General features: G+C 36.4%; 1 protein-coding gene across 3 annotated transcripts in view; it reads right to left on the bottom strand.

Annotated features, from left to right (window-relative positions):
• Positions 1-12,605, bottom strand: part of DNAJC10 (DnaJ heat shock protein family (Hsp40) member C10) — a 62,851-nt gene extending 50,246 nt beyond the window's left edge. The window contains exons 1-7 of one of the 3 annotated variants that reach the window (XM_028168586.2): positions 12,373-12,605; positions 11,765-11,815; positions 10,504-10,853; positions 8,749-8,911; positions 6,726-6,776; positions 1,165-1,247; positions 121-252 (exon numbers count right to left, since the gene is read on the bottom strand). In XM_028168586.2, the coding sequence (XP_028024387.1) occupies positions 121-252; positions 1,165-1,247; positions 6,726-6,776; positions 8,749-8,911; positions 10,504-10,707 (633 nt within the window). In that variant the 5' untranslated portion in view covers positions 10,708-10,853; positions 11,765-11,815; positions 12,373-12,605. The remainder of the gene's footprint in view (positions 1-120; positions 253-1,164; positions 1,248-6,725; positions 6,777-8,748; positions 8,912-10,503; positions 10,854-11,764; positions 11,816-12,372) is intronic. The other 2 variants (XM_007190375.3, XM_028168585.2) reach the window with 2 other exon arrangements.
• Positions 12,606-13,365: the final 760 nt, after the last annotated feature.

Below are 13,365 nucleotides of genomic sequence, written 5' to 3'. Positions count from 1 at the left end.
ATCTAAAATAAGACTTAAAAATCAAAAGATTCTACAAATTTACATAGTGTTTTCTCTAGTATTCCCCTTGTTATAATGTTCTACCAATTAAAAAAAAAAAATGCCAATTTTATCTCTTACCATTCCAGACCTAAAAATGAAGAGGCTGGGATAACTGTTCACTCCTTTCATTCTGCAAAGCATTCTATCATCACCACAGTTAACAGCTCCAATTCGAAGCAATCCATCTACTTCTTTAGCAAAGTCTCTCCACTATGAGGAAAAAAAAAGTTTCTTCTGATATGATCATTTATCTTTCCCTGAACATTCTTTAAGCTGTACTTTCCTTTTTTTAATTAATTAATTATTTCTTTTTGGCTGTACTTGGTCTTTGTTGCTGCACGTGGGCTTTCTCTAGCTGCGGAGAGAGGGGGCTACACTTTGTTGTGGTGCGCAGGCTTCTCATTGCAGTGTCTTCTCTTGTTGTGGAGCACGGGCTCTAGGCGCACGGGCTTCAGTAGTTGTGGCATATGGGTTTAGTTGTTCCGTGGCATGTGGGATCTTCCCGGGCCAGGGCTTGAACCCGTGTCCCCTGCATTGGCAGGCGGATTCTTAACCACTGCACCACCAGGGAAGTCCCCAAGCTGTACTTTCTTAAAGGAGATTATGCTCAGGAAATAAAACCATATACAGGGCTTCCCTGGTGGCGCAGTGGTTGAGAATCTGCCTGCTAATGCAGGGGACACGGGTTCGAGCCCTGGTCTGGGAAGATCCCACATGCCACGGAGCAGCTGGGCCTGTGAGCCACAATTGCTGAGCCTGCGCGTCTGGAGCCTGTGCCCCGCAACGGGAGGGGCCGCGATAGAGAAAGGCCCGCGCACCGCGATGAAAAGCGGTCCCCGCACCGCGATGAAGAGTGGCCCCCGCTTGCCGCAACTGGAGAAAGCCCTCGCACGAACCGAAGACCCAACACAGCCAAAAATAAATAAATAAATAAATAAATAAATAAATAAAAATTAAAAAAAAAAAACCATATACACATGAAAAAATATTATAGTCATTTCTGTTATAGTTATTACTAATAGAAAAAACCCTCAAATAACACTCAAATTTAAAAAAACACTCAAATAACAGATCAGTTGTAAACAGTAAGACTTTAATAATCAGGATGTAAAAAATACGTACTGTGGGAGCTAAATCATGGCAGTGTGAACACCCTGGGGAGTAGAAGTTCACAAACCACAGTTCTCCAGAATTAACAGCAGCATCTGAAAGTACATAAAACCAAAACAACTTAGAACAACCAAAACAACCAATTTACTAAAGGTTTGTTCCTATTTTAGTTAAGAAGTTTCCTTGATATCAGAATGAAAAAAAGTCATATATTTCTCACACTGCCTTTATCATTTTCTGTATAATTTTTTCTATAAGAAGAAAACATACTATTTCAACTGTCAAACTAACAATACCTCTTTTTTTTTGACTCTTACAAGCCCTACTTGAATAAGAAACAACCTTGAACTGCATGATCAATGTCAGCAAGAAGCTGTAAAAAGAAAGGAAGCAACAAAAGGAAGCAACAGCCAAACCTCATGACAGTCTGTGTGGTTGAGAGAAATGAAGAGAAACAATGAGAGAGACTGAGATTTAAGCTCTTCTACTATCTGCAGCACTGGTTAAGCACACAGTCAATCAATTCTGACAGCTACTCCAGATTCTGAAAGAATGAAGAGACCTACACGACATAGTAAGGACTGTGGGGATTAAATCTAATCTTTGCTCTTAAAAAGACATTTTCCTTGGAAAACTGTGTTATTTGAAATATTAGATCAAAGTTTTTAACAATTCAAAACATGAATACATATTTGCTAATAGATCTGAACACTACATAATATCTACCCAACAATACCTTATAGGTTATAATCTAATCTATAAGAGGACCTGATATAAACAAAATTTATTCATTTAAAAATTTTATCATTGTAAGGATGTGCCCTAACATTCAAGATAAAAAAGTTAAGAAAATTTGCTTTTAGTTAGAGTCTCCATGTAATTCCATATGAAAATCAGTTATCAGTAATTTTTAAAGAAAATATTTTCATAAGTTATAATAAATTATACCAAGACATCAGAACATGCACACTATTCTAAATATGTGTAACTGATTCAGATTAATTAGTAACATGCGCAATAATGTTCACCTACATTTCAGTTACAAGACACACAGATCTATGTGAAAAACAGTTAAGCCATACATTCCAAGCAAAGTGTATACATTAGGATTTTATCAGCTGTTCTTTGGCAAAGGTTAGAAAGTCTGACAAATAGACCACTCTATCTAGGTTGCCAAAATAATTGCCATGCTAACTTAGATCAACTGGTATGAATTTAGGTAAAATCTTATATGTTCTCTGCCCCTTTCCTCTGGGACCTCTATGACGCAAATGTTAGTACACATGACGTTGTCCCAGAGGTCTCTTAAACTGTCCTCATTTCTTTCTATTCTTTTTTGATTTTCCTGTTCAGCTTCAGTGATTTCCACTACTCTGTCTTCCAGCTTGCTGATCCATTCCTCTGCATCATCTAACCTACTGTTGATTCCTCATTTCAGTTATCATATTCTTCATCTGTTTGGTTGTTCTTTATATTTTCTAACTCTTTGTTCAAAAACTTCTAACTTCTCACTCTGTTCATTCAATCTTCTCCCAAATTCTTTGAACATCTTAACAATATATTTAAAGTGATGAAAGGGAAAAACCTATAACCAAGAAGACTCTACGCAGCATGGCTTTCATTAAGATTTGAAGGACAGATCAAAAGTTTTACAGAGAAGCAAAAGCTAAAAGAGTTCATCACCATGAAACCAGCTTTACAAGAAATGTTACAGGGACTTACCTAAGTGAAAAAGAAAAGGCCACAACTAGAAAAATGAAAATTACGGAAGGAAAAAAAAATCTCAAAAAAAAAAAAAATCTCATTGTTAAAGTCAAATATACAATAAAGGTAGTAAATCAGCCATGTATAAAGCTAGTAAAAAGGTTAAAAGACAAAAGTAGTAAAATATATACTCAATAAATAATTAAGGAATATATAAAACAAAAAGATGTAAAATATGACGTCAAAGTCAGTAAATGTGGTGGTGGAGGGAGTAAAAATGCAGGGTTGTTAAAATGAGTTAATAAGCACACACACAGAGACTGCTATGTACAGTGTGCGGAGTAGTCAACGACTATGTAATATCTTTGTATGGTGACATATCATAATCAGACTTACTGTAGTGATCACTTTGAAATGTACAGAAACACCAAGTCACTATGTTGTGTAACAGGAACTAACACAGTGTTGTATGTCATTACACTTCAGAAACAAACTCACAGAAAAAGAGATCAGGTTTGTGGTTACCAGAGGCAGGGGTCGGGGGGAGGGAGAGTTGGATGAAGGTGGTCAAAAGGTACAAACTTCTAGTTACGAGACAAATAAGTACTAGGGATGGAATGTAGAACATCATAAATAAAATCAACAGTGCTGTATATCATATATAAAAGTTGTTAAGAGCAAATCCTGAGAGTTTCATTATAAGAAAACATTTTTTCTATTTCTTTAATTTTGTATCTGTATAAGATAATGAATATTTACTAAACTTATTTTGATCATCATTTCATGATGGATGTAAGTCAAATCATGCTGTACACCTTAAACTTATACAGTGCCGTATGTCAGTTATATCTCAATAAAACTGGAAGGGAAAAAAATAATGGCATTTAATTTGACACAAAACCTTATTTAAAGTGGGGAAAAAAAAATGTCTCCCATCTTGGTACTTTGTTTTCATAGACTACTTCTAACTTATTTGCCCAGTTCCCACTATTATTAAAAATATTTTTAATACTGTATTATCAAAGCTCAATGGGATGTTTTTGCATAACCCAGTGACTCAGAATAGAACAAGTATATTTCAAAATGTGATTTTCAGCTTCTAAACTATACAGCTATAGCTAATGTCTGTTAATATTTATGTGATTATAGCTAATAGCTTCTGTTAGCCTAGAAAAATGTAAAAAAAGGCAGAAGTGCTTTGAGTTCCTCTTTAATTTCTTGAGCGTGTCTTCAAAAGGATGAAAGTATTGTGTGGGTACTACTCAAAATGACTACTGTTAAGTGCAAGATGTTCTTTGCTTTCGCAGGAACTATCTAGAACTTGTTTTAATAACTGCATAATACTTTTCTATGACATATAAAAAGATAATATGCATCATGTTTAATGGGAAGGATAAGAACTTCAAAGTGAAGTTTATTAATCACATTTTTTCTTCTGTACTATAGTTGAACATTTCAGAGTTCCACTCCTGATAAAAGTGAACTATGTAATCTGGATTAACTCTTCCACTACAACTTCAGAACTGGAGAAAATACAAAAGACTACTGTTGAAAGCATCAGAGAGTTACCAATGCAGAGAAGAATTACAGGGCCCAGGAATGGGAGGAGGTAGAAATCAGGGGGCCAATGTTTGCCAGGAGGTAGTTGATAGGCAAGAAACTGAGCAGAGCTTTCAATAGATTCATGAGACTAGAGGGACAAAGATGGAGTTCAGGGCACATGTAGAGAAGGGTCCTGTAAATAAAGATGAACTGGAAGGAGACCAGTCCTGTACAAGTACAAAGCTCAGCTTTTGAATCATTTCAGTCTCTGTTTGGATAAAGCTGATCTGAGATTGTTAGTGACCCTAGTCAGAAGAAAATATAACTTCTCTCTGGAGCAAGAGAACATACATAACTTAAAAATAACTCCGTAATTGTTTATATAATTAGTTACACAAAAGACCAGATTAAGTGACCCAAACTAATAGAAACTACTGGTAATGGAAAGAGACCCACAACCAAGTATGCTAATGTGATATTTACATAGGCACAAGTTGATACTACTATCCATCCTTATTTATCATCCTCCCTTGGCTTCTTCAGCTAAAACTTAGGGATCAGCTTGTCTTAGCCTAGTAATACACAGGGTAGTATTAGAGTTCAGACTGAATAGTGGCAACTTTGCACCAAACCTATCAATGTCAGTTAATTATTTCTGAAAAACTGTCTCTAAGGTTTTGTGACTATTAATTCTTAACTACTATTTGGAGTTCCATATGAATTATTAGCAGTTCTTAACCTTTTCTCTATAATAACAAATCTGAAAAAGTTTGAACCCATGTGCAATACAACCATCAGGAAAGTCTCATTCTGGGTGGATTCATGGATTAGTCAGCTTGCAGGTTTTGTTCAGTTCCTCTAACTCTATCTCTAATTCCAAAGTTTTCTGCCCCACAGGACCACAAAATACTTATTGATTGACTAGCAGATGAGAGACAATAACCACAGAAAAATCAATAGGTTCATATAACTACAGTCTAAAAAGTTATGATTCTGCAAGCTTGTGACATGGGTGTCAGTTCTGTCTACCAAAAATACAAATGAATCAAATTTTCCTCCATTTCCTCTGTAGAAAATACACCCATTTTCCTTAGAGCTTGTTCAAGTGTTCACTACAAGACTTTTAACAAAATAATGTACTGAACAGCTACCTTGTAGGCCTGAACTCGCCAACATGATATACAAGTAAGAATACGATGTAATTCTTGCTTAGAAGGAACTGTACAGAAACAAGTGACTGTAACACATTGTTTATGATGATAACATGAGAAATTATATAAATTTATTTTGCAGCTAGTATGCTATTTTAGTTTTCTAAATTAAATGAGACTGTAACACAGCAAAATAAAATTGAAATATGATTTGAGGTAAAATATATTGAAGTAGAAAAGAGTATTTTATTACAAGTGTACAAATTTGAAAATGTAAGTATCTTTAAGGTTTTCTATAATGCAATGCAAAGTACAGTAGAAATATATTTGTATATCCATTTTCACACAAATCACAGATCAAATTAAATCTGCTTCCAAAAATAACCACATACTTATTCAAAACCCTGAAATATAAAAGTTCTAAAACCAGAATTATTTCTGCAAGTTTGCAGGAAGCTCACCTGGCATACAAACCTATCCTGAACTGAACTGAACTATCCTGAACTGATATGGGGGCTATGTGTTATTTTTACTTCTTTTATTTAGTATACACTTATGCATTTCGCTGTATTATTTTTTTAAAAATAGTATACTGCCCCACATTCTGCTAAGAACTTTTTTATCAGTGCTGATATTTTTATTTTGTTCTCATCCAGCTTTTATCCTCTATGCACATATGTGTATACCTTTTGTATGATTTGTATTATACTGCATATACAATTTTGTATTAGGCTTTTTTCACATAACTACTCTTAAATATAAACACTTTTTAATAATGTGAAAAAATATAGAAAAAAAGAATAAATATTGGTTCATTATTTCAAATGTGTCAATTATACACAAACAAACACGTACAGAATGTTGAGGATGTTGCTAGCACTTCTAAGGTTTCATTTCCTCAACTGCCAAATGAGAGGAATAATTATTGTTGCTAATACACAGAATGTCATAAAAGTTCACTGACATAATGGAAAGAAAAGTTGATGATGACAATAAAAGAAACTATGTGAAAACCTCAACTATGGTTATAGAACATTATTTAAAATACAGTATATACCATATTACCTTGCTAAAATTTTTAAAATTTCTAAATTCTAAATGCATTTGTCCTTGAGCGTTTTAGTTAAGAGACTGGTCTTGAACTAGCTTTAGAAAATCATATACCCCCAAACTTACCAAATTCTCTTCTATCCAATGTAATGATTTCAGGATCATCGTCATAAATACCTATTTAGAAAAATACATAAAATTATAGTTAAAACTTCATCATAAAAATAAATTACCACATAAAAGATGTTACTTACTTTTGTTTCAATCATCAAAAATCAGATTGCTATACTAAATCTCCAAGTGGAAGAATATGCAACACACTAAGAGAAAAGCAAAGAGTAATAATACCATTGGTGATACATTTAAAGAGTATCAAAAGACATTAGTTTCCTGATATGGACTGTCATGGGGTGTGTGTGTCTGTGTGTGGCAGGGGGTGGGGATTCCCAATATTCACACAATGTCATCTCTACAGAAAATTTCTATTATACGTTTTTTAAAAAAAGTTTTTATTTTGAAATAATTATAGACTTGCAGGAAATTGTAAAAACAGTTCAGAGTCCTACTTATCTTTCATCCAGCTTCCCCTAATGGTGACATACTATGTAATTTTAGTACAATATCCAAACCAGGAAATTGGCACTAGTACATTACTGTTAACTAGAGACCTCATTCACTTTCAGACTGCATTTTTTTTTAAATGTGTTATCGCTTAAAAATATTTTGTATTGCTAAAAGTCTTATATAATTAGAATACTTGCAGAGGTAGAAGCAAACTTAAGTAAATATAAATTTTATTTATAATAATAATTAACACCAATGTGAGAAAGTTTCTCATTACTACATAAATTATCTAAATATTAGTGATGGATATATACCAGGGGTTAGTAAATATTTTAGATTTTGTGGGACATGTGGTTTCTGTCACAGCTATTCAACTCTGCCCCTGAAGTGTGAAAAATATGTAGATAAATGAACAAAACTGTATTCCAATAAAACTTTATTTACAAAAGCAGGTGGCAGGCCGGACTTAGCCTGTGAAATATAGATTGGTGACACCTGTTATAGACTATTAAGCTATAGTGATTATACCTGAAAATACTATTTTGAAAAGTCAGTCTTGAGAAACAAATACTCCAGATACAAACTGAAAATATTTTATTTAGTCTAAGATAAAAGCATACTTCAGTTCTCTGCCTGCATTGGAGGCTAATTGAGATTGTAAATATTATGTGTTACCCTTATAACAATCACAAGAGAACTACTGGGTATCGGAATGCTCCCTCTCTGCTTGACACCTGTATTTACTTTCCCCCTCCCTCAATCTCTTTAACTTGTTTACTCTCTCTGCTCTTGTCTCATTTCTCATTCCTGTCAATACCTTCAACCATTATTAATCATTAATAATTAAGAAGAACGGCATTTCTACTGAAGTGACCACTATTAAAGGAAACTTTAGTCTTCCTTGGAAAATATGCTCTAAAAATACTGAAAGGCTTCAATATTTAACTTCTAATACACATATTTTAAAAAATTAAATAGCAATCCTTATTTTAAAAGTATTTAACAAGATTATGACCAAAACACCTTCATATTTATACAGATATCTACATACTACTTGACTTTCCTTTTGAATTCCACTCTCAAGTTATATTAAAAAGAAGGTCAAGGGGGGACTTCCCTGGTGGCTCAGTGGTTAAAAATCTGCCTGCCAATGCAGGAGACACGGGTTTGAGCCCTGGTCCGGGAAGATCCCACATGCCGCGGAACAACTAAGCCCATGCGCCACAACTACTGAGCCTGTGCTCTAGAGCCCGCGAGCCACAACTACTGAGCCCGTGTGCCACAACTACTGAAGCCCGCACACCTAGAGCCCGTGCTCCCAACAAAAGAAGCCACCACAATGAGAAGCCTGCACACCACAACGAAGAGTAGCCTCCGCTCGCCGCAACCAGAGAAAAGCCCGCGTGCAGCAACAAAGACCCAATGCAGCCAAAAATAAAATAAATAAAATAAATTAAAAAAAAAAAGGTCAAGGGGACACATGTTAACTATGTAATAGTTTATACATTAGCTAAGTGGTGAAACAAAATTTTCTAAATTTACTCGAATAAACAATAATTTCATAAGGAATATCATATCATCTTACCAAAATCATAACGATAATAATTCCAGCTTTCATACTGGCCTCCTTGATTATCTGCAAGTCCCTTTTCTCCATATTTGTCATACTTTTTCCGCAGATCTTCATCTTTGAGTACTTCATATGCTCTGTTTATTTTCAAAAAATCACTATGTGCATCTGGGTTATTCTATTAAAAAATATTAGATATAATATTTGTTTCAGATACACGATCAATTGATTTAACTTAATCCTGAGATTTCTGTGTGAACAGATACCAAGATAAGGAGGAGTAGTACAATATGAAATGGGTGCTCATGCATTGAAATAAAAAAGTCAAAAAGTATTTTTAAAGAACTACAATCTTAAAAAATACGAAAAGTAATAGAAATGAGAATTGATGCTTCAAAAGGTTGATAGAGGTGGTCATCAAATATAAGTCACTACTTCTAAGAGATGCAACAGAAAAAACTGACAAATGAATCCTTGGAAACACTTAATATTGTAAATATTATGTGTTACCCTTAAAACAATCACGAAGAAATTTGTAGGTTATTTTTCTATTTGAGGCAAACCCCAGTACTTTAAGTAAAAAAAAGTTATGTACTCCAATCTATCAGATAATGACATAAGGACTAATATCAGAGTAACAACTCAAAACTGGATTAATACGTTTCATTTGTTACTGTTTCATAGAATTGTTTTTTGAAGAATGTTTTCATCTAAATAATACTTAGTTGTAAGTGGTCTACCATCTTTCATGTAGAAACTTAAAAGAAATAACATTCTGAAATTTTAAAGAAAAATCTTAAATAATGAAAACCCTAAACACAATACAATGTAGATCTCAAGAAAATATTACCAATTAACAAGTGTTTTAGAGAAATACTGATTCTATTGCTCAGCTTTATGTAATCGAAATAAAATAATCCTATTTAAAATTCTATCTAGGGACTTCCCTGGTGACCTAGTGGTTAGGATTCTAGGCTTTCACTGCAGTGGCCGGGGTTCAATCCCTGGTCAGTGACTGAATCCGTGGTGAGGCCAAAAATAAAACATAAAAAATAAAAAATAAATAAAAATAGTAAAAAAACCCAAAAAACTGCAGTTACTGAACAGTAAAAAAATTCTATCTAGATATAATTAAATCTTTCTCCTTGATGAGTATCAAATCTCAGTAAGAAAAAAATGAATGAGATAAATTATAAAAATACCTTAAGAATTAAAACTAATACAGTTTTGAAGGATTACGTCGTAGGATACATAATCAATATTTATGATTGGAATTAACTGGATTTGGCTGCTCCCAAGTTTTAATTTATAATACTTTCTGACTCTGTTCTTAGACTTGCACATGGGAGAAAATAGTTAAAGTTGAAGCATACTATTATTAGCTATTACTGCCAGTTTTAGCAAGACATACCCTCTAAGTTCTAAGGAAATAATTTTTCTGTTACTGTTCTAAAATACTTGATTTTAAACTGCTTTACTAGGAAATCTACTGCTTTGTGATTGACATCTGTAACATAACTGTTGGAAATTAGTTTTCAAATTAAGAGAGAACTGCATTTTTGGTACAGACATTCCTTTACACTCTTCTGAACTTAGAACATTTTGCTTCTTCTGTTTTTAGTACAGAAGTTGCATTATGATTTTTGACATGTGATTGTTCTTAACCATTTTGAGCACTTATTTAAAATAATTTTTAAAATAATTTAAATACATACCCAAACTTACTGAAACACATTAATTAGATATGTTTAAAAAGAAATTTTTACCTACCGGGTTTTTATCAGGATGTAGCTTCAATGCCAATTTCTTGAAAGCCTGTCTTATTTCTCTACTGCTTGCAGTTTTGGATACACCAAGTAAACTGTAAAAATCCTGATCTGTACCCACTAAAATGGCCATATACACTATTAGAAAACAGAGCATGACCCTTTTCAAGTCTCTGAGATAGTCATCTTTATTTAACCAGACTCCCATTGTTTTTCTTGTACAAGTTCTGACTCAAGTGAACATTAAGATAATGCCACTGGTTCCGGTTGATGTAATATGCAAATCTGAGAACTTCTGTCCACATTACTCCAAAGGTGAAACAGGTATCATGAATTTTTTCCCAAAATGTTAATCTAAAGAGAGAAAATCAGGTAGTTGAAATACATTAATAAAAAACCAAACACATCAATAACACTATTTACTAAATAACATGGCCAGCAATACAATCTCCAGTAAATGACAAATCATGGTGAGTGCCTCAGGCTCTGTTCTTTGGGGGCCCCCTTCACTGCTTCCCTTATCTAGGTAGACAGATTCGTGAGATCACTCAAGGTAGCAGATAAAGGTAAAAAGTAGCTAGTGAGGTTGCAGCTACCTAGAACTCTTTACAAACAAACAAGTGCAGCAACTTGCTCTATCAGCACCAGAACACAAGGCGGGAGGGTGGGGGGAGAGCTATTTCCTTCCATCTTCTACCCAGCTTAAGCTTGCCTCTTTTGATCTGCTTCCTTTTTGGTTATTTCTTCACCCCTTTAAGGCTATTCAGTTTTCATTTCAATCAAATTTCACTTGTAGGAAATATCCTTTGGGAGTACTAGAAAGAAGCACCAGATCCTTCCAAAGGGTCTGTATTTTTCATATAAACCGTCCAAGAGTAGCAGTGAATTTATATCGCTGTAACAACTTACATAGTCGGACGTTTTTTCCCCTGAATTTTCTCAGAAGGTGCTTACTTATACCTAAGTAGTTACTATTTTATAAACTAGAAGACTAATAACTGCAAGTTAACTGTAATTTTATTGCAAAGTTTACATTTGGCATTAATAAAAATAGAAAAAGAAACAAAAGGAGAAAAGGAATCAGTTATTTAGACATGCTCACCTGTGTAGGGTAAAAATAAAAACAGATCACATGTAAACTTGTATACTTTATCAATAGTTCCAAACATATCATAATGCTTCGAAAAATCTAACCTTCCTAGCATCCTCAGTTCCTCCTTTCTTCATTTAATCCTAAATGCCTATTGAAAATTTTTTTTCCTTACCTGTGAATGGTTTTGGTTCATTTCTAATCCTTTTCACGCCACCAGAAAACCCTTTGTAAAATAGAGTGATGGAGATTAATAAACATCCAGACTAAAAAACAACGTTTAGAATAAAGTAGAGAATATATTCTCAAACACCACTTTGAGACAAGCGGTGCTTGTTCCCTGCCTAGTGGTGGTTCTCAGACAGCGTGGGCGTGCCTGAGGCTGTGCGCCGAGCTGCGGGGACAGGTGGAAGCTGCAGGTAAATGCAACACTAACTCCTCGCTGCCACCACTCCAGGATGCGTTGCGGGGAAAGGGAGACACTAGGTGAAAGAGACTTGTCAAGTGTTGCTGGTGTGTGAAATCTCAGGTCGGATTAGGGAGAAAGGAACCTGGATAACTGAGGGTAAAGTGAGAAATTGGAGCAAAAAGCGGGGAATTGCTGGGCGGAGGAATGGCGGTGTAGGTAGAACGGAGGAAGACTGGAAGCGAGAACACAATAAACCAGCCTCAAGAGCGAAAAGGAGGGGAGATTCCAGTGCACAGGCATTTCGCCCCTCCCTTCCCGGAGGGCCCAGGCCGCCGCCAGCTCCAGCAGAGCCCCAGCTCCCCACCCATGCCCACCTCGGTGCTGCGAGGTCGTCTCCTGCAGCTACTTCCCCATCCTCAATCCCCGGCGGCAGACCCCACTCGGCCAAACACAAGCTGTGCGTGCGGTAAGGAAGCACGCACTCTCTGACCGCTGGCCCGCGGCGCCCGCTATGTGGTATGAGCAGCCGCACCGGCAGCGACGAGCGCGGCCGGCTCGGCTCAGCTCCTCGCGCGGCCGTCTCCTAGGCGAGGCGGGGCGGGGCCTGGCGCGGGGCATTGTGGGAAAGGCGTGGAGGACGCTGCTTGGGAGAACTCGCCTCAGGATCTGCGGGCGCAGCGGGGTGGGGAGGGCGGTGCAGGTTTAGGTTGACGTGGCCGTTTGCGCGGAATCCGGCTCCGGCTCCGGCTCCAACCCGGAGCTGAAGAACACGCAATACCCACAAAGCCCGCGCTGCCGCACCATCGCGGCTGGCGCACGCCGCGGGCAGGAAGCTGGACGACAAAGTCCGCCCCCTTTTGCTCCCGTTGCTGTGGTGACGGGACCAATTTCCCCCCCCTCCCCCGGAGGGCGGGTTTAGGCGTGCAATTTCCCTGTGACCCTGTTCTTCTTAAAGGGAAAGGCAGAGCTATAGAGGATTTTTCTGGTCGTTGGGTGGGTGGGGCAGAAAGGGGAATTTAACTTAAGTGACATTGATAGCAGTGCCGGTCTAGAGGGCTGAAGAGGCAGTAGGAAATTTGGAAGAAATAAAAATATTTATGAGTGTGTGTGGGTGACAAACCTTTGAGCATTCTACAGTATTGCCTGACTTCCTAGTCATCCAAACTGGAAACTGGGGAGTTATCCATACTCCTCTCTCCCACGTTTACATCTAAATGATGTGGTATAGAAACTGCATTTTTGATCTGCAGAAATGTAACTAGAACAATGGAAGTAGCTGCAGTTGCAACCATCAAAAGAGAAAACATCCTGATGAAGAGGATGCCTGCTTATGACATCAACCCTAATATAAGTTGTACTTGGTAACA

This window comes from Balaenoptera acutorostrata, chromosome 8 (assembly GCF_949987535.1).
Source record: "Balaenoptera acutorostrata chromosome 8, mBalAcu1.1, whole genome shotgun sequence".
NCBI classification, from domain to species: domain Eukaryota; kingdom Metazoa; phylum Chordata; class Mammalia; order Artiodactyla; family Balaenopteridae; genus Balaenoptera; species Balaenoptera acutorostrata.
This window is presented reverse-complemented; position numbering and strand designations above follow the sequence as displayed.